At 46.7% G+C, this 22,889-nt stretch overlaps 1 protein-coding gene across 1 annotated transcript in view; it reads left to right on the forward strand.

Moving 5' to 3' along the window:
* The window catches only part of Tmem182 (transmembrane protein 182), a 42,464-nt gene extending 24,306 nt beyond the window's left edge, over positions 1-18,158 (forward strand). The window contains exons 4-5 of the mRNA XM_021634826.2: positions 2,121-2,258; positions 16,098-18,158. Of these exons, the coding sequence (XP_021490501.1) occupies positions 2,121-2,258; positions 16,098-16,318 (359 nt within the window). The 3' untranslated portion in view covers positions 16,319-18,158. The remainder of the gene's footprint in view (positions 1-2,120; positions 2,259-16,097) is intronic.
* Positions 18,159-22,889: the final 4,731 nt, after the last annotated feature.

The following is a 22,889-nucleotide window of genomic DNA, read 5'->3' on the forward strand; positions in this document are numbered from 1 at the left end:
AGGATCCAGAACACCATTCATTTTCCTCAGCTCATTTTTGTCAGTGTTTTCTTTGTGTAGTCACCAAGGCCATCTCCTATGGTGGTGAAGAGCCACCTCAGGATGTCACAGTTTCGGAAATTGTTCCTGCAGATGCAGAGACTCCACTTAGTTTGTTATAGGCTGCTCCGCTCTTTTCGTGCATCTCAAGAGCATCCATCCCTGTTCACAGTCCTCCCAGCACCGGCCTGACTCTGTCCGAGAGCCGAGAGCTAAATCTCTGGCTTCCCATTTGCTGGCTCCCTGCCTGTTCCCCAAAGTCTTGGTCAGAGTTTCGTGGTCCTGGTGTACAAAATAATCCTAAGTTGTATCCTAGGCAGGTTTGACTAGCATATTCTCTGACTTTATATTTTTAAAAGAATCCAGAAAATATTAACCTATCATGCCAGGAAACCAGTCTTTTCATCCTGTTCTTTATGTTTGTCTTGGAAGCTTTGACATCACCTGAATTTCCAGAGGACCCAGGGTCCTGCACTAGTGTGCCTACTTGGGATCCTGCGCTTGGTGTGCCCTACCTGGGGTTGGCTCTGGGGTACTGGAATATGGTTCTCAAAGGCTTCGCCACACTCCCCTGGGCATTTGTGCCTGAGGAACTCGGGAGTGAGATTGATGCTAGTGTTGGTTCCTGCACAGAACTGCAGTCTCCCAGCTTTCTCCCAGCACAGTGCCCCCATCCCCTCTCAGCTCTCGGTTGAGTTCTCTCAGCTCTCGGTAGACCCGGTCCTGTGGCATAGATCTTTGTAAAAACAGCAAGAACCAAAAGGAAGCATTCAACGAGGACTCCCCCACGCTTTGGAGAACGATGATCTCCTTTTCAGGTTCCTCCACGGATCATCTTCCAGATTTTGGGTGCTATTGTTCACTGGGGTAGAAACTCAGAGACACACTTGGGGGAGAATTGTCTTTCTTGGCTACTGAATATTTTGCCAACCTCACTACAGCTATAAGCCAGACATCACAGCAGGCATGGGGGCTGCAGGCATGGGGGCTATGGCCAAGAGTCAGCACCGGGAAGTAGGATGAAGGCTGACCTCTTCACCACTGCAGCCAGAGCCTGGCCAACCCCAAGACAGCAAACTTTCTTCCCTTGGCACCGTGATGGCTGATAGCTCAGCTTTCTAGAGCCCTGCCCTTTGTTTCTTAAGATCACAGTTGATTGACATACTTCTTCCTTGGAGGCAGGATTGAGAAAAATAAATTTTATTTCCCCATAAAGATTCTATATTTTCCTTAAGAAAATTATAATTTGACTAATATATCTCTCTGAGCTTACCCCATTTACACAAAAAGAGAATGCATTTTAGCATTTTTTGCCTTAGGGAAATGATGAATTTGTTTAATAGATTGGTAATTATCCAGCTCAAAAATGATCATTAGGATGCCTTTTCCTTTGATTACTATAAATCACCAGACCCACAATCCATTAATCACCAGCTGCAAGCAGTTTCTCGGCTTGTTTGTCCTTGAGCAAGAGGCTCCCGAATGACTTCACGCTGACACTTTCTTCCTGTAATACAAACATTTAATGAAAGCCACATTCCACACACGGCTGACTTTACCTCTTCGCTTTTATATTCTTTTTATTTATTTTGTTGATACAAGCCTTTCTTAGCAGTTTAACTTTTATTATCCTGTGTACCAATACCCTCCATGAGAGCCGTGGTCTAAACAGAAGCCAGCCTTTTGGTTAGGGCTGTCAGGGGCTCACCAGTGTGCAAATGCCATCTCGGTGAGATGAGGCGGTGTTTAGAAGTCACAGGGTTGCCTTCCCTGTAGTCACACTGGGCAGATCCTTAACTATTCCCCTTTCTAGAAAGGAAAACCTGTGGTTTGGGGAATGAGCTGATACACTCAGAATGTTGGTGGTGCTAAGGCTGAGCGAGAAGCATTGCTGAAGTGTGTCCATATGGGTGTGGCCGAGCTTGGTTTCCAGCTAAGGATGAGGATTCCAGATCATGCCTGGTCCACTGTGTGAGTTTCTGCTCAGCAGCCCTGCATGGCCTTAGAACAAGAAGCTAGGTCCCGAGTGCCAGCCGCTCCAAGCAGGGCTAACTGTTTCTGTCTTTGTTGTTGGTTTCCAGTTTACCGCGGCTTCTGGGCGGTCCTGCTGCTCCTGGGGGTCGTGGCCGCCGTGACTGCGAGCTTCCTGATCATCTGTGCAGCCCCGTTCTCCAGTCACCTCCTCTATAAAGTTGGAGGAGGTTCCTACATTGCCGCAGGTAGGTGCAACACCCAAGGCGTGGTTTCTAGTCGCATTCCCTGTGTTTGTGTTTTAGACACACGTCAGAGTTCGGGCCTTTATTAATAGCAATACACCGATGCTCAGGAACTGGAGTTCCTGCACGCTCGCTATACTCCTGGCCTTTTCACAGACTTCCCATTTCCGTGAGCTGCCAGCCTTTGCCCATTGAATCCACAGTAGACAAATGAAAACCCTGAGGCTGATGATCCACCCTGGCGTCGGTGAAGGATACTAGTCTATCCTTTTTTATCTGTGACCCGTCTGCTACACGCTATCAAATGTATAAATGCGAGGCTGATATTCACAATGACAAATGTCTTAGTCAGGGTTCCTGTTGCTATGACGAAACCACCGTGATAGAATTAAACACCGGAAGGAATGAAGATGATTTCACTCATACTTCCTCACCAAAGCGCATCACGGAAGGAAGTCAGGGCGGGAACTGAATTCGAGGCCACGGAGGGGTGCAGCGCACAGGCTTGTTCAGCCCCATTTCCCCAGAGCCCAGGACCACCTTCTGAAGGCAGCTCCACCCACAGTGGGTTGACCAGTCCCCCATCAAGCACTAATTAAGATAAGGCCCCCACAGACTTGCCTATGGGCCGATCTTCCAGAGGCCTTTTCTCAATCACAGTTTGTTCCTTGAAGATGACTCTAGGGTGTGTCAGGCAAACAAACAACAACAATACAAACAAAACCCCACACAGGACAGGAGGGCCTGAGCACAGCTGGCCAAACTCCCCGTGGTTGTGCTGTACCGGGGCATCATGGAGTGTTTCTATGTGAGGCCACAGCGAAAGGCACAGGAGAGGAGCTGATGACAGATTTGCTTGTCTTTAGGAGACTTGTGTGACAGCACATGATGCTGTTCCTCACACTTCAGCCAGGGATCCGTTATCACTCACACAGGACAGCCACGGCTCTTCACAATGAAGACCGTGCTCACCCATGGATGCTCACCCATGTGCTCACACAGCACCTCTCTGAGGAGCCGCCTCGCCGACGGCTCGGCCCTTCCTTTACCTTCTGTTCCGATGCCTTTCTTGGGCTACAGGCACCCGCCAGAGCTCAAGGCCCTTTGGCCTCTTCCTGTCTTTACTAAGGTAAAACCCCACATATTGTTCAGTCTGCTGTTTTTAAGTAAGTAATTCAGTGGAATTTTTAGTCGCCATGGACTTGCACACGCATCACTGCTAAGTGATTTCAGAATATTTTAGCCATCCTGCGAAGGAGCTCCATCTTCCCTCCTCCTCCCCTTTATAGGAAACTACTAATCTGCTACCTGTTTTTATGTGTTTGCTTATTTGGAATGTTTTATGTAAAGGACATCTCATGCTCCTTGGAAGAGATTTTAAAAAACAAATACCATTTTTCTCCAAACCGAAACAGTGCCTATTCTGAAAGCTAAGTAGGTGATTATGAGAACAGATCCTTTGACTTTTAATTTCCTTGATAGCACAGTTATAAATCATGTGTGCATGATTTTGCAAGAATATAAAGAAAATGAACATCGCATGAAAGAAACCACCACAGTACATCATATCGTTTGGGGCTGGAAGAGTCGTGTGTTCAGAGACAACTATAGCTGACTTCCTGCCATAAAGTTCTACCAGAAAATGCAGTCTTTAAGGACTTGTGAGGCCAACAACCAAAGGGTAACACTGAGCATTATCGACAGAAGAACTTTAGAATCTTACGTCCATTATTAATGATTTGACAATTTTATTCTCTCAAAGTTACATGCTATCTTATGGGGAACCATGCGAACATGGACTGCTTTTCTTGCCCGAGACTCATCAGCTAGGAACAATTTCTTTGTGCTATGTGGACTGCAGATTTGTACAGAACTGAGCTTCTAACACTTTATTTAGTTAGGTTTCATAAAATTTGAAACAAAGGAATTTCAGCCTATGGGCCATGGCTCCAACTTCGCAGTCTTTCTAGACTTGTCCAACCCTCACTTTCTTGGCCTTTATAACCTCTCTGCTTCTCTGCTGTCCTCTGCCCAGCACTTAGGAACAGGTGCAGCTCGGCCTCAGGGTACCGTGGCCAACTTACCAGGGCCACAGACAGGGCTGAGCACTTTATTTACTTGGGAAGATGGAACCCGGGAAGGGCACAGCTGAATTCCGAGCGGCCGCTCTGGGGCGTGTGCATACAGCGGGTTTTTGTCAGCAGCAGAGGCCTCTGTAGGGTGTTCCATGCTTGGCAGATAGACACTGAAGTTGCAGCTGTCGGGTGGGAGCAGAGAGTTGGTCCATGATATCTCCATGCTGTGCCACTCAGGGCAGGGCATGGGGAGAGGGTGTGGCCTCACCCTGTGCTTGGGCAGGTACCCTCCTCACCTGCCCACCCTGGGCACATGCTTTCTGAGGAGGTGCAGCTCTGAGTAAAATTTGTCTTAACTGCCAGGGTATTGTAGCCCTCAGTCTATGCCTCAGTGGTTCACACACCCAAGAAAACCTTAGCTCCCTGCTGGAGGGCTCTGATAAAGAGAAGATGGTCTCTTTCTTCACATTGATATAGAAGGAAAACTAACACAGACATACGTGCAGGCGAAACACCATACATGTAAAATAAAAGCAAATGGTTGTAAAATTAAAACCAGAAGCTAATTCACTAGTTAGAAATCAACGTGTGCTCTCTTCCCATCGTACAGTCATCTGCCTGCCTTGTCCTGAGTGCTGCCTGGGGTGAATCCTGAGCTTTGTGCTGACAGGGGAAGCAGATGGCACCGCACACCTGCCTGGTGGAGTAGCAAGGAGACCCAGGCTTAGGCCAAACTCTTGCTCTTGGGTTGTAAACATCTTGTCAATCAAAGGGTGGTGACCTGAGCATTTTGAATGGAAACGAGAGAGACCCCTGCTAGGAGATTCTAGAAGATTCCCGGATGGAGAAGCTCACTTTGTGGCCTGCACACGCTTGTGTGCCTTGCCTCATTCTGTGACCTCATAGAGTGCCCCTCCTCCAGGACAGCTGTTTCCTGGGCTCTCATTGCTCAGCAGAGGCTTGAGCAGAGTGACTTGACATGAAATTACGTAAATCTCCCATCAGGAGGACAAACAGGCCAAACCCCAGCCTTCAGTGGCTTACGGTGTCCTCTCCTGTACTGGAAGAATTGCCATATAAAAGGGTTTGAATGTGAGCCTTTTTGGAAATGTAGTGCCAGCGAAGACTGGCTTGGAAGACAGTAGGGTCTATGGCTTCCTTTCTTGCAGAAGCTCAAGGATACTGCCAAAGTTCCCCAAGCTTCCTAAGAAATCACGTTTTTTCCCTGCGTGATGGGAGCACTCACAGGAACCTTGTCCTGGAGATGTTCCCCTATGTGGGAGAAGAAGCAGCCACCAGAAGCTGGTGGTTTAGCTCAGACGCTCCTTCTGCTCTGGCTGAGGATGAATATGAGGTCTCACGGGGACAGGACTCTGTGCACCCCTTGTCACAGCCGTATCGTCCATAGAAGGAACAGCAGAGAGGTACAGGGAGAGGCCCTGAGCAGAGCAGGAGGGGACAGGAGACCCAGGGCAGGAGGGTTAGGAAGGGGCCTGCTGACAGACTCAGGGCTCTCCAGGCTGTAAACAGCGCCTGGGCCTGACGCACATACGGGGCTCTGTGGCAGTAGTGGCTTTGCCAAAGTCACCTCAGACATATCTTTCCTGCTGTGCTGGAGGCAGTTGTGGAAGAAAGCTTGATGGAATCTGCACTCTGACGTATGCCTGCCACGTGGCCTTGGGGTTGAAAGGGAGCACTCCGTCCCAGCCAATAGTCAGCAGAGCACAAGTCTGGAAGTCCCCAGAGCAGTGCTCTCAGGGGAGCGCGAAGACCTCATCTCCCTCCAGAGATGCCTTCATTTGCCTCCGCACACTTCCTCGGTGCTGACACTATTGTCATGTGGGAAAGCGCCCTTCAGATTGCACCTTCTGCTCCCCAGGGTCTGACACTTTGCACAAATGCCACGTAGTAGCTAAAGTAAGTCAGCCTCACCCAATCCGACACAGGAGAGATTTTTATCTCAAAAATATTTTAAAATATGACAGCTGTTCCCCAGAGGCTTCTGTGATAGGTGTGTGTGTATGCGTACATGTGGGTAGCAGCCTCATAAGCCCTTTCTGATGGGGTACTATAGGCATAAGTGATAGGACCCTGTTAAGAGGAAGCCAGAGCCCCACAGGATTCCAGAGGGGGTCCTTCCACACTGTTCTTTGAACCAGTAGTGAATGGCCGAAGAGTGTGGCGTTCGTTTCTTCACTAACATTGATAACGTCTTACACTTTCCTGCTATCACAGGTAATGTGCTTGGTGGGGAGCACATTTTAGCCCGGTCCACTGGGACAACCATATTTGCCAGGAGGCCGCTCTACAAAAAGCATTTACCTCCTCTAATGAGAGGGCTGGTGGGGAGGGTAGGGGCTGTCATTAGCTGGAAAATCGAAGCGTCACCCTCCAGATGGATGAGTTCAAGTCTGGATCGGTTTGTGCTTTTCAAAGTCCTTGGTGAAGAATGGGGAGAATGGTGCCATCTGGTGGACAGTCCTGGCAGAACACTGGAGGCAAACATTTCCATTTACCCTCTAAGTTGTTCTCAGGCTGTCAAGGGACCCTTTCACAGGGGTCACCTAAGACATCGGAAAACACAGATTTTTACACTGTGATTCATATCAGTAGCAAAATTACAGTCATGAAGTAGCAGCAAAATAATTTTATGGTTGGGGTCACCACAACGTGAGGAACTGTTTAAAGGGTCACAGCGTTAGGAAGGTTGAGACCACTGCTGTAAGATCTCAGAGCTGGAAGAAACCCTGAGGAGTCGATTCTTTGCTTCCAGACCAGCTCTGAAACAGCGGGGTCACATGAAATTCTCCGATGCCTTAGAACACTGGGAATTACATTACTAGCCATTTGCAGAAGCTCATGCCAAACCACGATGATGATGATGTTGATGATGACGATTGTGATGACGATGGTGATGATGACGGTGTCGATGATGATGGTGATGAAGACGATTGTGATGATGATGGTGATGATGATGATGTTGATGATGACGATTGTGATGATGATGGTGATGATGACGATTGTGATGATGATGGTGATGATGACGATTGTGATGATGATGTTGATGATGACGATTGTGATGATGATGGTGATGATGACGGTGTCGATGATGACGGTGATGAAGATGACAGCTGACGCTTCTTAAGAATAACATGTTCCCAGCACAGTGCTGACTGTGTGTGTCATCTCGCTCCCATGACCTCTTTCTTATGTGGGATCTTATATGATCACTGCTTTGCCAATGAAGGAACAGGTGGAGAAGGGAGAAACATGCCCAGGGTTACTTAGCAGCAGAAAGCATTCCAGCCAGTAGAGAGTGTTGAAAGCCAGTGCGGTCAGAATCCAGACTTGTGCCTTTCAAACACTTCTGGAAGCTCAGTGGTTGTGTATAAAGCCCCCCTTAGGGGTGAATGAAACTCAGCTCTTCAGGTGAAATCCTAATTGCCTGAAGATAGTTCTCTGTTAATTCTCGTTTCTCATTGGCATTCATTGTATTGAGCACATGGATGTCAAATGCAGAAAATCACTGTAAGTGTTTGGGTAGCCCTGTATGTAGTACATAGGGTGAGCTGACTAGGTAAAATCATGACTCCAGAAAGGGAAGAGTCAGTCCCTGAGTGACCACTTCGGGAAGTGGTGGGGTGGGGCGTCAGTGGCAAATGCCAGTTAGGTGGATGGTACACTGGTTACTGCAAGAACACTTAGGACTAACTCAGAGGACTGCAGAAATGCCGGTAGAGAAGTCTAAGAAAGCAGATGGGGAAGCTCGAGAGTGCTGGGCACACTGAGTTTGTTGTCCCAGATTTCCGGAATGCAATACATAAAAGAGCATCATTTGATTCTAAGAGGAAACGGTACCTATTAGTATAAAAAAGAAACAACAAGTTATTACAAAACACGATTTAACATATTTTAAAGGACATTTAGCTGTGTGCCCAGAAAAACAGTCTTGGCTTTAATGCACGCAATATTCATGAAATTACTTAGGAAATGCTTTTGACTGTAATGAGAAGTATTAGCATCTAGAAAGCTGGCGGATTTCCCATTTCCCTTTTGTATTGTATAGAGGACAGGATAGATGTGATGGGCTTGGCAACAGAACTAACTGTGTGAGAGGGTCAGCTTGTGTGAGTCCCTGTTGGCTAGGCACACAGATCTTGTGGAAATGCATTGAGGCCTCAAACATGGACATTTCTTAGGTACTCAGGACATTACACTGTAAATCACATGACCGCAGGCTTGTAAGTGCTGCGCTATCTTAAGCTGCTAGCATTTAGTGAGTTAATATTAAATTTAACCTGCTAAGATGAGGGGACCCTGAGATTCCATCCTCCTAGTCTCCACTGGTGGCCTGGCCTCAGGCTGCTGGCCTGGTGTCACCTGGGTTTTTTTCTTTTCCTTAGCTGTAAATATTAGTATTTTTAATGACAGGCTAGAAACATTTCTGAAATATTGTGGGAGCATAACTCCTTCCGAAGGAATCACAGCCAAAGGGGCGCAAGTATGATCAATGTCCTATTTCCTAGTTGGCGACTAGTTTACACGTGTTTTACAACTGAGCCTCATCATATTTCATACTGATTCATATGTTATTCTATGTTTGCCAAGTCAAATGTTGAATTTTTTAAAGAGAAAAAGCCCAAAACAACTGACCACAAAGAACCTCCCGTGCTACAAGGCTTTAGCCGTCTAACTGTTCAGTAGCACCGTGAACAGCCATCAAGAACTCTGCTTAGAAACCAGAGTTAGTGTGGAAATTAAGGCTGTATTCTGCTGCTTCTCAAGAGCTGCGTCCTCAGCTGGGCTGCAGGGCGACTGGGGTTCTGGGACTGAAGAGAAGGTACATGCAAACCCCGCCAAGTGCCAGCCCAATCCAGGGCCATTTTGTCAGTATGCATGGTAACCCACTAAAGATTTTATTGCCATTCCCCCCTGCAAAACTATTTACCTAAGCAAATGCTACCTGTCATTTCAAACTCTATCAGTATGCCAATGTACTGCAAAACAATTTATTTATTATAGCCTAATTCATAAGAGTCCAACCTAGAATCGATCAGACGTTGACAGGCTGATGAGCGGATGGACAGGCTGGACTTCATTGCTAACATGGCCTTTAGGGGCCGCAGTGGCACAGGCTTGGTAAAGTGTGCCAGGGAAACCCAAACACCATAGAGCCTCCACTGGAAGAGCTTCTAACGTCTAAGCCAAGTCATAGCCCGACACTTCAGTAGAGCAGGAACGGGATGCTGAAAGGGCAGGCATAAAGGATTTCTCTAAGTGAGAGATATATTGTGTCCTCCTGGTGTTACTTTTTTCCAAAGCCCATCTAACCTTACTTTTAAAAACATGAGCATAAGAAACAACAGAACTAGAAGGAATGTATACATGAGAAAAATCTCCAAAGTACCAGAGTTTAATACCATGTGGGAGCTAAGTTACTAAATGCCTATATGAAGAGTATTTGTATATTGTCTGCAAAAACCTGAGTTGCTCCCTCCCGAATCATTCAGTGCCCTAAGACCTAAGGTAGGCATTTGTGGCACAGCACTCGTGGTGAATTCACCTCATGACGAGTCACTCTCTCCACTATAAAAGGACAGCGATGACTTCCTTTTGGGTCTCCTGGCTGAGAGGTTGCCCATTGCTCTTCCCTTAACAGACCCATGAGCCCGGATTTTTGCTCTTTTCTCTTCTTACTGAAAGCCTCTGCCAGCCCTCCAGACAGCTCCATTACGTCTCTCTGTATCTTACTGGAATATTTTTCTTGTTATTGGGTGTTTGGGGGATATTACCAGATAAGTGTGGGAGATTTACCAATGGACTCCAGTCTGAAATAACCCCTTGGGTAATGTTTGGTCTTAGTGGACACTTAACTACTCTAGATACCCTTTTCCTTCTGTCCCTCCATTCCTGTCCCTTCATCCTTCCATCCCTCTGTCCCTCCATCACCCTGTCCTTCCATCCCTCTGTTCCTCCATCCCTCTGTCCTTCCATCCCTCTGTCTGTCCATCACTTGGTCCCTCCCTTCCTCTCTCCCTCTTTGCCTCCCTCCTCTCTTTCTTTCTTTTTTTTGAGAGGTAGGAATTACTGTATATGTCTGGCTGTTCTTCCTGGTGACTCACTACATAACCACATTTGAATTTGTGGCAAGTTTCCTGCTTGACCCCGTGAGAGCTGATATAATGCATGGGCCATCCTGCATCATTTCCATCCACTGAAAGGAGTGTGTGCATCTCCAAGTAGAGAGAAAAAGAGACATTTGTCATGATTCTAGTTTTCTTTTTGCCTTAACTTCCCTGGAAAGGCACTTTTTAAAATTATGACATTCATGGTCTTTCCTATGTCCATTAAAAGTTGAAATAATTTGGCAATGAACTTGTCTATCCTCACAATTAACCAAAGAATTATCTTGGATTCATAATTCCTCCCACAGTAGCCCATCACCACCTACAATTTAAATTAAAACACAGGCAATGCAGTTTTTCATTAACAGCTGAAGATCAATTTGTCATTTCAAGTCACTCTCAAACATCTTTAAAAATTCATATACACGGTATCAGTTACCTTTCTGCTGCTATGATAAAACGCCATGACCAAATTCAGTCTGTGAAAGAAAAACTTTATTTTGGCTTACATGGCCATCGGGAGATGAATTCATCCTGCCAGGATGACAGGGCAGCAGGTGGCAGGTGTGGTGTCAGGAGCGAGAAGCTGAGGGATCCTATCTCCAGAGGCAGGTGAGAGTGGAGGGAGTGCAGGTGAAGGCGAGAGAGCAAAACGGGAGCTGGAGAGACATCCTACTCTCAGAGCCCAGAGACATACTTCCTCCAGAAAGGTCAAGCCTAAACCTCCCCCAGATTATCCACTGGGACCAAGGATTCAATGCCTGAGACTATAAGGTACCTTCTCTTTATTCACACACACACACACACACACACACACACACACACACACACACACACACAAAGACACACACACAAAGTGTGTGTGTGTGAGAGAGAGATAAGAACATAGAACTTCTTTTAAAAAAATCTTTATGTCTTTTTCTCAATTTTCTGCACACAAATGTGCTTATAAATCTGTTTTTACAGCATGGTTATAAGAAGTTTTATACCTGTGCTTCTTTTATTCTTGTTTTCTTGTGACACAGAACTAGCATTGTGCGTAGAACGCCTTGGCCATGGGGAGTCCTGGTGAGGCTTAGCCTCTCTCTGATTACTCCCCTCATCAACAGCTCTGCCCAGTGTCCATCTGTAACTGGATGGTATGCCTTTTGCTTCTGGGTAGTGCGGGATAGGCTCTGAAATTGAACTTAGGCATATAAAACACACACGCTCAGGCATGGGTGTGTGCGTGTGTGAGATGACCCATGTGAAATGTGCAGGTTAAATGACACTAGGACATGCTGTCTATGAAGGATTCCTTGTACCTTTCTGGCTGCTCAGCTCCTTATTTGTTGTTTAGGGGGACCATAATACTAATGGTCTTTGAGACCATTCTTAGGCTTTTTTTCTTTTGCTGAGCTATTTTGTAATTTTAAAAATTAGACTCCAGAAAACAGGTATCATAAAATGTAATTGTAAACAAAATTTGGCTTTTGAACTATATGGTCATCTTTAACAATAATTTTATTATTATAAAAACAAATGGATGCCCGATCTTAGCACTGATTTCTACTCTACCAAAGGCAGTGTGTTACCCAATCCTGTTGGTGTTCACAGTCTATAAATAAATCTTCCCCACCCACGTTCCTCTCAGCACACGTGGCCACAGGGTTGCCCCACCTCGCCTAAACTCCTTTTCTTCTTGGTTTAGGACGACCTTCAATTTTATGAAGAAAAATTGCAAGCGCTCTCATCCAGCTCCCTCCATTACTGTTTTTGTAACTTTTAATTTCCTTCACAACAAAGGATCTGACCTTGAGCACAAGTTGTGTTTGCTTGTGTCACAGGGGTCTCCCTCAAACTGGATCTGGATCTTCTTTAACTTTCAGGACCTTGGAATTGTGGAAGAGCAGAGGCCTCTGTGTTTTGGGGACGGTGCTGGACTTGGTTTTGATGCTTTTTCGTGACTGGATCAGGCTTTGCATCTTGGTGTGGCATCTCATCCGTTCAGTGACCACCCCCACCATCACACACACACACAAGTCACCACTCGGAGTAGAGTGGCATTTGACATGCTTCTTTAGTAAAATGTACCTTTCCCGCCCTTACAGTTAACACTTTGTGGACGGTCTGAGCCTGCGGGAGTATTTGCTGTCTGGCCTACACACTTCATCTCTGTCACCTGCCATCGGCGACTGAGCATTTGCTCTGGTGCGTTCGATCTCTCTCTAACACGACCGAGATCACCCGATTCCTATTCTTTTCACATTTGTAGCACAATTAAGGCTTTGTTGTTTGATTAGCTTAGCCCTATGCAGCAGCCACCCGACTCTCCTCTTGACCGCAGACCTTGTTCAGCTTCTTATGGTTAAATCTCGTCGCGCCAGCAGTTAAAGGCGTTCACCCGAATTTCCCACCCCCACTTATCACTTGTAATTTAATGGGGAGGGAGGTACGGAGTGTTTTGCCCCATGGGTAAGATAGAATCATAAACTGATTTCATATAAATTAAATGGACTATGTTAATTTGTATCTATTAATGAACAGAATAACAAATGAAAGAAATGGGTATTTTTAATGTTTTCATAATGCAATCCTTCTCCAAATAACAGCATTCTTTAGGTATAAGTTATTTCTTACTAAAAATCATCTACATTATTGCTTACAATGTACTTTTTAACATTCTAAATCCAATCATGGCTCTTGAAAAAAATGCATATAAGGTGTCTGATTTTTCACAAAGGCAATTTCATATCTTAATAAGAATATCTGAAAAGATGATGTTTCTGTGATGGAAGGAAGATCAAAACCATAGCAACAAATAACCTGGAGACTGTGACTGTGTTTGCAGGAGGCAAAAGATGATAAGCAAGTGCCCGCACCTTTAGACTCACAGAGCACACTGTGTATGCAGTTGCTGTATAATGTAGGCACGGAGTCACTGTACAGCCATATTGCCAAAACCCCAAGTAAAGCTTCCTCAGGAGTTTGCCCTCTGGCTACATCTCTGCTGTTCCTCTGATGCAGCTGTTACTCAGTGGTGGTTGCCTCATCCTGTGGGCCAGTGTATGAATTACAGTATAGATCACAGCATGAAGCATGTGTCTTTTGGGGGAAACACTTAGGTTGATTTCACGTTGATCTTTAGCTGGAACGGTCAGTGTGAGCAGGAGTAAACTTGGACACCAACACATAGCAACATAGTTGCAAACCTTTCTTTTGAGTCTAAGCCTCAAGATTCTTTCTGAACTTGATGGGCTGGTGGTAGCATTTCACCCCCTCCGTGGAGGAGACAACGATTAAGTTGGAGGGCTGAGCTATTAAAAGCCATTCTCCTCCATCAGCATGCTGCCGTTTCTGCTCTTATTAGTAGAAATAGGTTAGCTTTTAGATACACAGCAATCAAAACATGAACATTTTATGCTTGCTATCATTGTTATCTTAAGTCTTCTCCAATGGACACGTTAAAGGCGTTGACACCAGCCCGTGGCTTTCCTCTCAGGGACAGAATCTCCTGGAGACAAGGCCTAGAGGGAGAGAGCTAGGTTATCAGGGACATACTCTTAATGGGACGCTGGGACCCTGCTCCTTCTTTTTCCTCTCTCTTGGTGCTTCATTGCTCTTCTTAAGTAAACAGTGTCCTCAGCCCAATGATTCACTATGATGTTTTAACGTTTGACAGGCCCTAAAGCCACAGGGACCGGCCTCTGAAACTGAGTCAAAATAGGCACGTCCTCTTTAGAAATTCAGTATCGCAGACTGATAGACACATCAGTGGGCTTCACACAGTGCAGGTTGTTTAGTTCACCAACTACTTCAGGGAGCATAACTGTAAAGGTTATGCTTGGTTCAACCTTTCGGGCAACAGCAAATGCCCCTCAAGTGCTAGGCTTGGTCCAAACCCTGCAGGCTGTGCAGTTTGTGTGACTTACTAGCACATCAGAAACCTCTGTCGTCATCAGAAGCTGATAACGTCAATGATGAGCTCCTGCCTGGTGGTTAGAGTAGCCGTTCCATCTGAAGAGCATGCTCCCAAAGCTGCTCTCAAATGTCGCTATCCACCAGCGTCTCTCTTCTCAGTGGTTACGGTCAGGTCTCGTCAGTGTTCTAGCAGTGATTTGAACTGATGGATTATGTAGGGGTGTTGATAAACTGTGATGTTGGTTCTTTCCCTCTTCCTCTTTGGCTTCCCCCCTCCCTCTCTGACCCACCAACTTTCTCTTCCTTCTTTCTCTTCTCTTTCTCTTCTTCCTCTCACTCCACTTTTTGGCTCCCTCTTCTCTTGCCCTTTCTTCTTTCCTGCCTGCTCCTTCTTTCTTCCTGCTTATGTTCTGCTCTTCTTCCTTTCTCTTACTTCCCCACTCCCTTCTCCTTTTCACCCCTTTCTCTTTCTTTCCTTCATTTTTTCTTCCTTTCCTCTTCTCTGCCTTTCTTTTCACCCCTTTCCCTTCTCTTTCACATGTTTTCTTCCTTTCTTCTCTTCTTCTTTCTCCTATTTCCCCATTTCTCTTTTCATTTTTCCTTCCCTTTTCCTCTCTCCTCCCTTCTTTCATTTAAATAAAGCCTGTGGAATCAAATTTATATAGTTCTTATATTTCTCAGACTCTTGTCATCAATTTTCTTCCATCTTTCTTTCAAGACACACACATGTGTGTTTAGTGCATTTAGTGCATTTAGTACATTAGCATGAATGGCTGGGTGATGGGGTTTCCGGAGAGGTGTCTCATGCGTTGAGAGCACTGGTTGCTCTTCTGATTTCCAGAACCCCCATGGTGGCACATATCCATGTGCAAGCAACTCCAGTCTTAGGGGATTAAACACCCTCTCTGGCCTCCTCTGGCACTGTGTGTGAGCACGTGGTACACAGCTATACATGCACACAGAACATCCACACACACGAAATAAAAATACCGCTTTTGATAGCCATTACACAGTTTCTACATTCAAGGGGCCACGCCTGTCCTTGTGTGGCATTCACATAACTTTTCCTTCCGTGGCCATGTTTGCTTGTGGCTGTATAGAGATAGATGGGCTTCCATGGTGTAGAAAGGGCTTGAAGAAAGCCAGGAGCCATGTCCGTACACCCTTAATGCCTGGGGCTGACTTCCACCGGCCACTGTCTACTGTGCCACGTGTATGTTAAAAGAAGTCATGATGGTCACAATGCTTTCCTCAATCTCAGCATCTGTTAAAGTGTGTAAGTGTCTAACGTAAATGTTCACACACTCAGCACAGTACCTGGAAAACAGCAAACACTCGATAAATGCCTACCAACTGTGGCTGCTGTCTCAGTGCTGGTACAGGTCTCCACTTTAAAATACACAGCCTGTCTGATGAGGTCAGCAGTTCTAAAGCTGCAACCCTTTAATACAGCTCCCCGTGTCGTGGTGACCATAGCCGTGTTTTATTGTTACCTCAAAAGTGTAATTTTGCTGCCGTTATGAATCGTGTTGTAGATGCCTGTGTTTTCTGGTAGTCTTGGGTGACCCCTGTGAAAGGGTTCTGCAACGCCCCAAAGGGTCCTCGTAGCACAAGCTGAGAAAGAATAGCCCAGTGTCTGACTTAGTGCAGAACTGGGGCATTTATCCTTCAGTCCATGGGTAGTTGAGGGGTCTGAGAGGGCCACACCTCCAGGCTGATGACCGGTCTTCTGTCCTCCTCAGGTGTGTTCTTCTCCCTCGTGGTGATGCTGTACGTCATCTGGGTCCAGGCGGTGGCCGACATGGACAGCTACAGAGCCGCGAAGATGAAAGACTGCTGGGAGTTCTCACCCTCCGTGCTGTACGGCTGGTCCTTCTTCCTGGCCCCCGCCGGCATTTTCTTTTCTCTGCTGGCTGGCTTGCTCTTCCTCGTCGTTGGACGGCACATCCAGATACATCACTAACGTTTGCCCAATTGTGTCCGGGAGAGCTCTCAGAGCACCACCCTTCCCTCTCCGCTCTGTGTCAGCTGATGGGCACTTAGAGCTGTTCTCTCTAATGAGTCATTTTTCCTGTGATTTCCCCGCACACGGAGGTCCTCTGACTTCCCCAGAACCCAAAGCTGTCTCTGCCGGAAGGAACGCGTTCTCTAGGGAGCAGGTGCTGGGTCCATCATTCAGTTTGGAGTAATTTGTAGCGTGCAAATGTGATCACCCACAGCAACCCAAGCTGAGGTGGAATGTCTCCTTGACATTCACTTCTGCTATTTTTTCTAACAAGGAGGATAATTACGAATGGAAAACAAATGTCAGGCGACTGATTTTGTTTCTTCTCCACCTACGTGCCCATCACAGCCACACACCCACCCGCTGACTTCTGAGAGCAAATGATTCATTATTTAAAAATAGACAGCAGTTGTTCCTACTATCAGAACCCCGAAATCCCGGGCTCAAATGGGCCACAGCAGTTACGCCAAATGTGCGCAGCCTAATTTATTACCAAGTGCATCACCTGAGATTTTTTTCTTAATTTTACTTGCTTACAGAAACCTCACACTGTTGGAAAGCAGCAAATCCACATGGCAAAAGTGCATCTTAGAAATGTGTGAAGTTAAAGGGTGTTAACCCGGATTGTAATGTGCTTTAAAATTTGTAAAAGCCAAGAGCCCCAGTGTAGCACATAATTAAAATATTTGATGTTTTAAAATTCCCATTTAAAACTTACGTTGCTAAGATGTTCAGCATGTTTGAATTTATTGAAAGGACGTGTTTTTAATACTGCCCATCTGTAACGTTCCCAGATACCTCCACGTGAGGATCGGAACAGCCTTGCTTTATGAAGACCGTGGCGAATTAACTGTCTCCGGTGTGTTACCTGATCCAGTTCGTCTGATCATTTGATTCCCATATTGTCCTGCAATTTCTTCCTCTTTGCAGCAGATGCATTAACACTCGCAGTTGCACAGTTTCTCCTAACCTCACGCAAGAAAAGGTTTTGTGGGGAAATGCAATTCTTTATTATTCACTAGCACAGGCATTTTGCAGAGCAAAGGGGTTCCTTTGCAGGATTGTGGATTAAGATCAAGCCCATATCTGAAAGGCTTCCTCCCTTGGACTTGCATTCTGAAAGTTTCCATCCAGAAGGGTTTTTGGCGTTAGAGAGGCCAAGAGAAACAGCACTGAGCTTTGCTGGGGACCCACTGCTGCTTTCTGCCGCTGGAGCAAGAAGGGAGGGCAGCACTGGGGCAGGGGAATGAGCACCAGGTGCTCTGCGCAGGAGGGCTTGGCCTTCTCAGCTGCTGCATGTTCAGTGTGATGCTGCCCCAGCCTTCTCCACAGCCTGCCGTACACGCAGGGACAGCTGGAAGGGCAGCAGGAGCCCGAGCGTCCGCATGAGGCGTTTCAGGGCCGGACTTCCCTGAGCTGCTAACAGCTCTCTGTAAAGCTCCAGGGGCTTGCTTCATCTTGCAAACCGTTTCGAGGACCTCAGTGCACTTCCGTGTTCCCTTCCCTTTGTTGGCTTTCCTTTCCTTTTGATATTGATTCATTTACTCCCCTGCTCTCTTTGGCTTGTTATCAGGAAAGTAATTCTGGGTTCTTTAAGTGATATTAAGCTATGTGATATTAAGCCTGTGATGTTAAGCTATGGCATGCCATTAACTGTGCCAGGAGATGCTTAAATGTATCTGGTTATTTGTGTCATCCGAACCTACAATTCTTTTTTGTAGAACTTTGGAATGGAACCTTTTTCAGGACTGTATGCCATTTACATTTCACATGCAAGCTGTTTCTAGTAAAAGTTTGAATATTTATAAATTTCAGATGGTCGCCCTTACTTTTTTATTCACCATTTTTTTTGTTTTTATTACTTTTTAATTCACTTGTGTGGCTACTGTGTGTTTATAATAAGGCAACTGGCCAGAGAGCTGGTGGGTGTGATGATTTACACAGCTCCACACATCAGAAGTCTTTCTGGGTTGTAAGGTGACTGTGACGCTCACACTGATGGTAAGCACCATTTTCAAGTGCTCAAGAAGTGGACAGAATTGGGTAAGTTGTGCCTGCTGGGTTAGTGTATAAACTATTGTGTGAAAATAAGTGCAACAGCTTCACGTCTGAGCGGCACTGTGCTCCAATTGTCCACCATTTGTTTGTTTCTGTTTGGGGTACACTGGCTCCTTTTGGAAGCAGTCAAGGGAAAGGTTAAGCTTTCTTGTTGATTTTGTACTGTAACTTTTTCATTTAACAAGTAGGACAGCTCTTCGGGATGCAGGTGAAGAGAGTAAGGAAGGCAGTGAGGAATGCCGTACATTTCTGGCAGCTGAGGTGTCTCTGCGTATTGGACTTTCTCAGTGGCCTTAGGTCAGTCAGCAGCAGATAACGCATTAACTAAAGCCAGCTGGAGAACCTACACAGTGCAAGTTAATGGTGGGGTTCAGTTTAGGTCCCGATGGTAGGGAAGTGGAAATGACATACTCACTATCTGGCGTGCTGCCGTCTGCAGTCATTTTACCAAGAATCTGCAAAATACTGTGTTGAATTTAAAGGTTAAATTTATTTGTGAAGGAATACAGTAGAGAAAATAGCACCATTTTGTAATTAGCATTAAAAGATACAGGTGTGTGTGAGAGAGAGACAGAGACACACACACACAGAGACAGACACACACAGAGAGACAGAGGCACAGACTCAGAGACAGATACAGATGAAGAGAGAATGTTGGATTCCGGGAATGCATGGAAAGGGAAACTGGTTGCTGTGGTCAGTGTAAGTGAGCTGGGCACAGGGTTGTTTTCTTGGATAGTACTGACATCATTTCCGGACGACACCTTAAAGGTGCCCCTCACCTGAGGATGAGCTACTCAACACTGCCATAACTTGATCTGTGTTTTCATGAAAGTCACCACACCGGTCTTGGAAAAGAACTTAGCGGCAGACACAGACTCAACGATAGTTGGACCTTTGGAGATACAGGTGAGGGGAATCAGAGGAGACACCAGCAGTGCTGGGTGACATAGTAACGAGAAAACTCAAAGTAAGATTTGCTTTTGGTGGGTCTCCATTGGGAACGGGAGGTTCCTGAACAGAGGTGAATAGAGAACTGAATTCCTATTGATTGTCTGAAGTAATTAAATGTGTGGAGACTTTTCAGTAATGGTCAAATGTGGGGGGAAACTTCCAGAAAGAACACGGGAAGACAGTGTCTTACATGCACAAAATGGGGGAAGGGCATAGGAAGAGTTCATGTCTTTGATATCATAACACAAAATAAACCAAGCAATGGATTCCTTGAGCTGGATGGCAGGGGAGAGAAGACAGAGGAAAACACCTATAGACAAAGGTGGTGATCCCCACTGTCACCCCATCCCGGCCTCTCAGAGCAGAAGTAGATCTCTGTGCTCACGGCCCATTCCATCACACAGTGAGTTCAAATCTAGCCTGGGCATCTTAGCAGTGTCTTATTTTAAATAAAAAAGAGAGGGGTGTCTGGGGAATATGGCTCAGAGGTGGAGGTGCTGCCCGGTGTGTGCTGAGTCCTGTTTAACCCCTCGATATGGGGAAAGGAGCTCAGAGTCTCTAAGCTGGCTGACAGCAGCAGAGCTGTGGTCCCCGGGCATTAAGTTCAGTGTGTGGGTGGTGAGTACCAGGGAAAATGCTGAAATCAAAGCAGAACACCATGGCTGACCTACCGTGACTTAGAGCTTCCCCGTCCCTCTCCTGGGCCAGCTGAGCAGCTGGCTTCCGTGCACTCCTTTTGGGGCCACCTGTATTTTGGACGGCATGGCTGGCACCTGAGTTCTAGCCTTGCATTTTTCAGAAAGCTTTGGGAGAGTGAGTTTGAAAACGTTATACCTGTGCATAGATGCATATGGTAAGTCTATGTTTACGTAAATGATATACTTTGGTCTATGGGGGAAACTGAGTTGTGTTCAATTTAGCTGTAGTTGCATGATATATTTGTTTATTTTTTCATAATATTTGTATTGATTATTTGTGAATTTCACATCACAAATCCCAAGCACACTAGCTTCCCAGTCCTCCCAGGTCCATGCCAACTCTTGTGACCCCAACCTCAAAATGACGAAGAAGAAAAGGAAGAGGAAGAAGAGGAGGAAGAAGAGGAAGAAGAAGAAGAGGAAGAAGAAGAAGAAGAGGAAGAAGAGGAAGAAGAGGAGGAAGAACAGCAACAACCACAACCTCAGCAGTTCTCTTCGGCGGCTTTCTGTCTGGGCTGTTCCTTTTTTTTAATGGTGGGTTAGTGTGGGCCAGGGGTTGTCACAGGAGCCTCCTCTGGGCCTCTGTCCAGCTGTGAGCCTGCAGTCACCAACACCATGGCACAAGTAGCTTCCTCGGCCGTTAGTCAGTGGGCGCACAGATCGTGGACTTGCACGCGGTGTCTGGCTACAGGGTCAGCATGCGTCACGGACCTCAGCGTGGCCTCCGGGGCGGCCCAGACCACGGAGGTCTTTTGAGGAGGTCCAATCCAGAAAACGAACTGTTCTCGTCTCGGATACTCTGTCCTTGCTCAGAACGGTCTTGCGGTTGGGCATGTGTTCAGGGAAGGAGCTGGAGCGCGAGCCCCGGGCTGCAGCACACAGCCCCATTGGACCTGCAGCGGCAGGTCCGCACCCTGGGCCCCGCCTTGCTCACACCTTTCACAGCCCACGAGGCTCCGCCTCCCTGCGCTCTCTGCTCTGTTCCTCTGTCTTCCCTACCTCCACACCCATTTGTCCGAGCGTCACCGGAAACTGCCGAGCGTCACGTAGCGTAGGGTTTTCCCAGATGGTGCAAACGTTCGTTTCGCCGAGTCGATGGTCTGGCTCAGGGTGTCTGGTTTCTGAAGCACCATAATCACTGAACCGTGGCCGGGACACTTCTGAAACACCCCCCAGCTGCGCAGACTCAGGCGAGGTTGAGGCAGGGCATCGGGCAGGCTCTGCGAGGGCTCCCGCTGCCACAGCCTCCGGCCCCTGACCTCTGCACCCAGGGGGCTCGCCAGGCTTAACCTCTGTCCTTGCGGCCTGCGGGCAGCTGCCCTGCCCTGTCCATCTCCCAGAAGGGCAGGCAGCATGTGGCTCCATGTTGGGTGCCAGCTGGCGAGCCAAGGAACAGGCTTATTCAGTTACGAAGTATTTCCACAGGAGCTCCGGGCCTTTGCACGTCGCCTGTCCTCTGCTGGTCACCCTGCAGTTGGCTCCGGGCATAACAGGTCCTAACTTTATAACGCATTTATAAAGTTCCTGTATAGTAACTGCTTAGAATGACTGTGCGTCCTCCTGGTCACATGGGAATATGGCTGCTTTCCTGCTCCACACATGTGACAAAACAGTCCAGCCTGGCTCTAGAGAGCGAAGCACATCAGCCTGATCCAGCACCCGGCTGTTCGCGGGGTGGGAGGCTCTCTTGGGTAAGATGAGAGCAAGCAGCAAAGATCTTCATACTCTCCTGCATCTGTGCACCCAGAGTTAGTGTGGCTTTAACCCGTGGGCACACGGCAGTCTCCTTTACCTCACAGCTCCTACGTTCCCCTCCCTTCCTTTCTTCGTTCTTCCCTTTCTCTCTTCTCTCTCTTGCTCTTTAAATTTCCTTTTCCATTATTCTTGAACCGAAGCTGCCACTGTTGAAACAGTCCATCAGTACCTCAGGTTGTCTTGACATTAAACTTCCTAAACACAGATGTTTAAACTGGGCAGCTTAAAAGGAGCGATAGACATAGAACCATTGCCTTGCGTTACCTTGTATGTTAGTGGGACCTATAGACTCATGATAAAAGAGATATCGATGCAGTGTCTCACTAAATGTCTTAGGGATCAAGTATAAAGTTGGATTAATACGTGTTTCTACACACATCTGCTTGGCTGTCCTCATGATGAGTGAAGAGTGAGGCCATGTCAGTCCTAGCATTTCTCTGCTCCTCGGATCCAGGCATATGTGCTGTGTTACACGAGGAGTTCATGGATAATGTCTCCCTGTAAGTCCCCAGTGAGAATGATGGCATTTCAAAAACATCTGGGTACCATGTAGCAATTGGTAGTGATAAATATTGATTTAATACTTATAACAATTTGGACTCTTCCAGAGCAGAATATCCGGCTTGTTTGTCCTTCCAGGTTTTCTGCAGAAGACCAGGCCAGGTGGATTCACTGTGAACTGCGTGTCTGGGGGCCACATATGTGTGTAAGTGGGGGAGTGTTAAGCCTTGGTCTGACCACCTGCTTCCCAGTCCTCTCTTTTCTTCTTATCTAGTATGTAGTCACATTCACAAACTTAATTCTGCATTCAGCTAGACTTGGAGGGGAAGGAGGAAAATATGGAACCCAAAGGACTTCAGTGAGAGCAGAGATCACAGGGCGCTGTGAGCAGATAGGGTGGGTGCTCTCCTGAGCTGCAGGAGGAATGGTCTGCTGGGTAAGATGCCTCAGTCAGAAGAGTTAGAGTTGTCCACAGTTGGAAATGGTGATCTTCTTGCTGGTCCTGCCAATCCTGGACCAAAATGCTCCATGGCTTCCATGATATTCATGCCTTCTTCACTTTC

Source organism: Meriones unguiculatus, chromosome 16 (assembly GCF_030254825.1).
Source record: "Meriones unguiculatus strain TT.TT164.6M chromosome 16, Bangor_MerUng_6.1, whole genome shotgun sequence".
Taxonomy (NCBI): Eukaryota; Metazoa; Chordata; class Mammalia; order Rodentia; family Muridae; genus Meriones; species Meriones unguiculatus.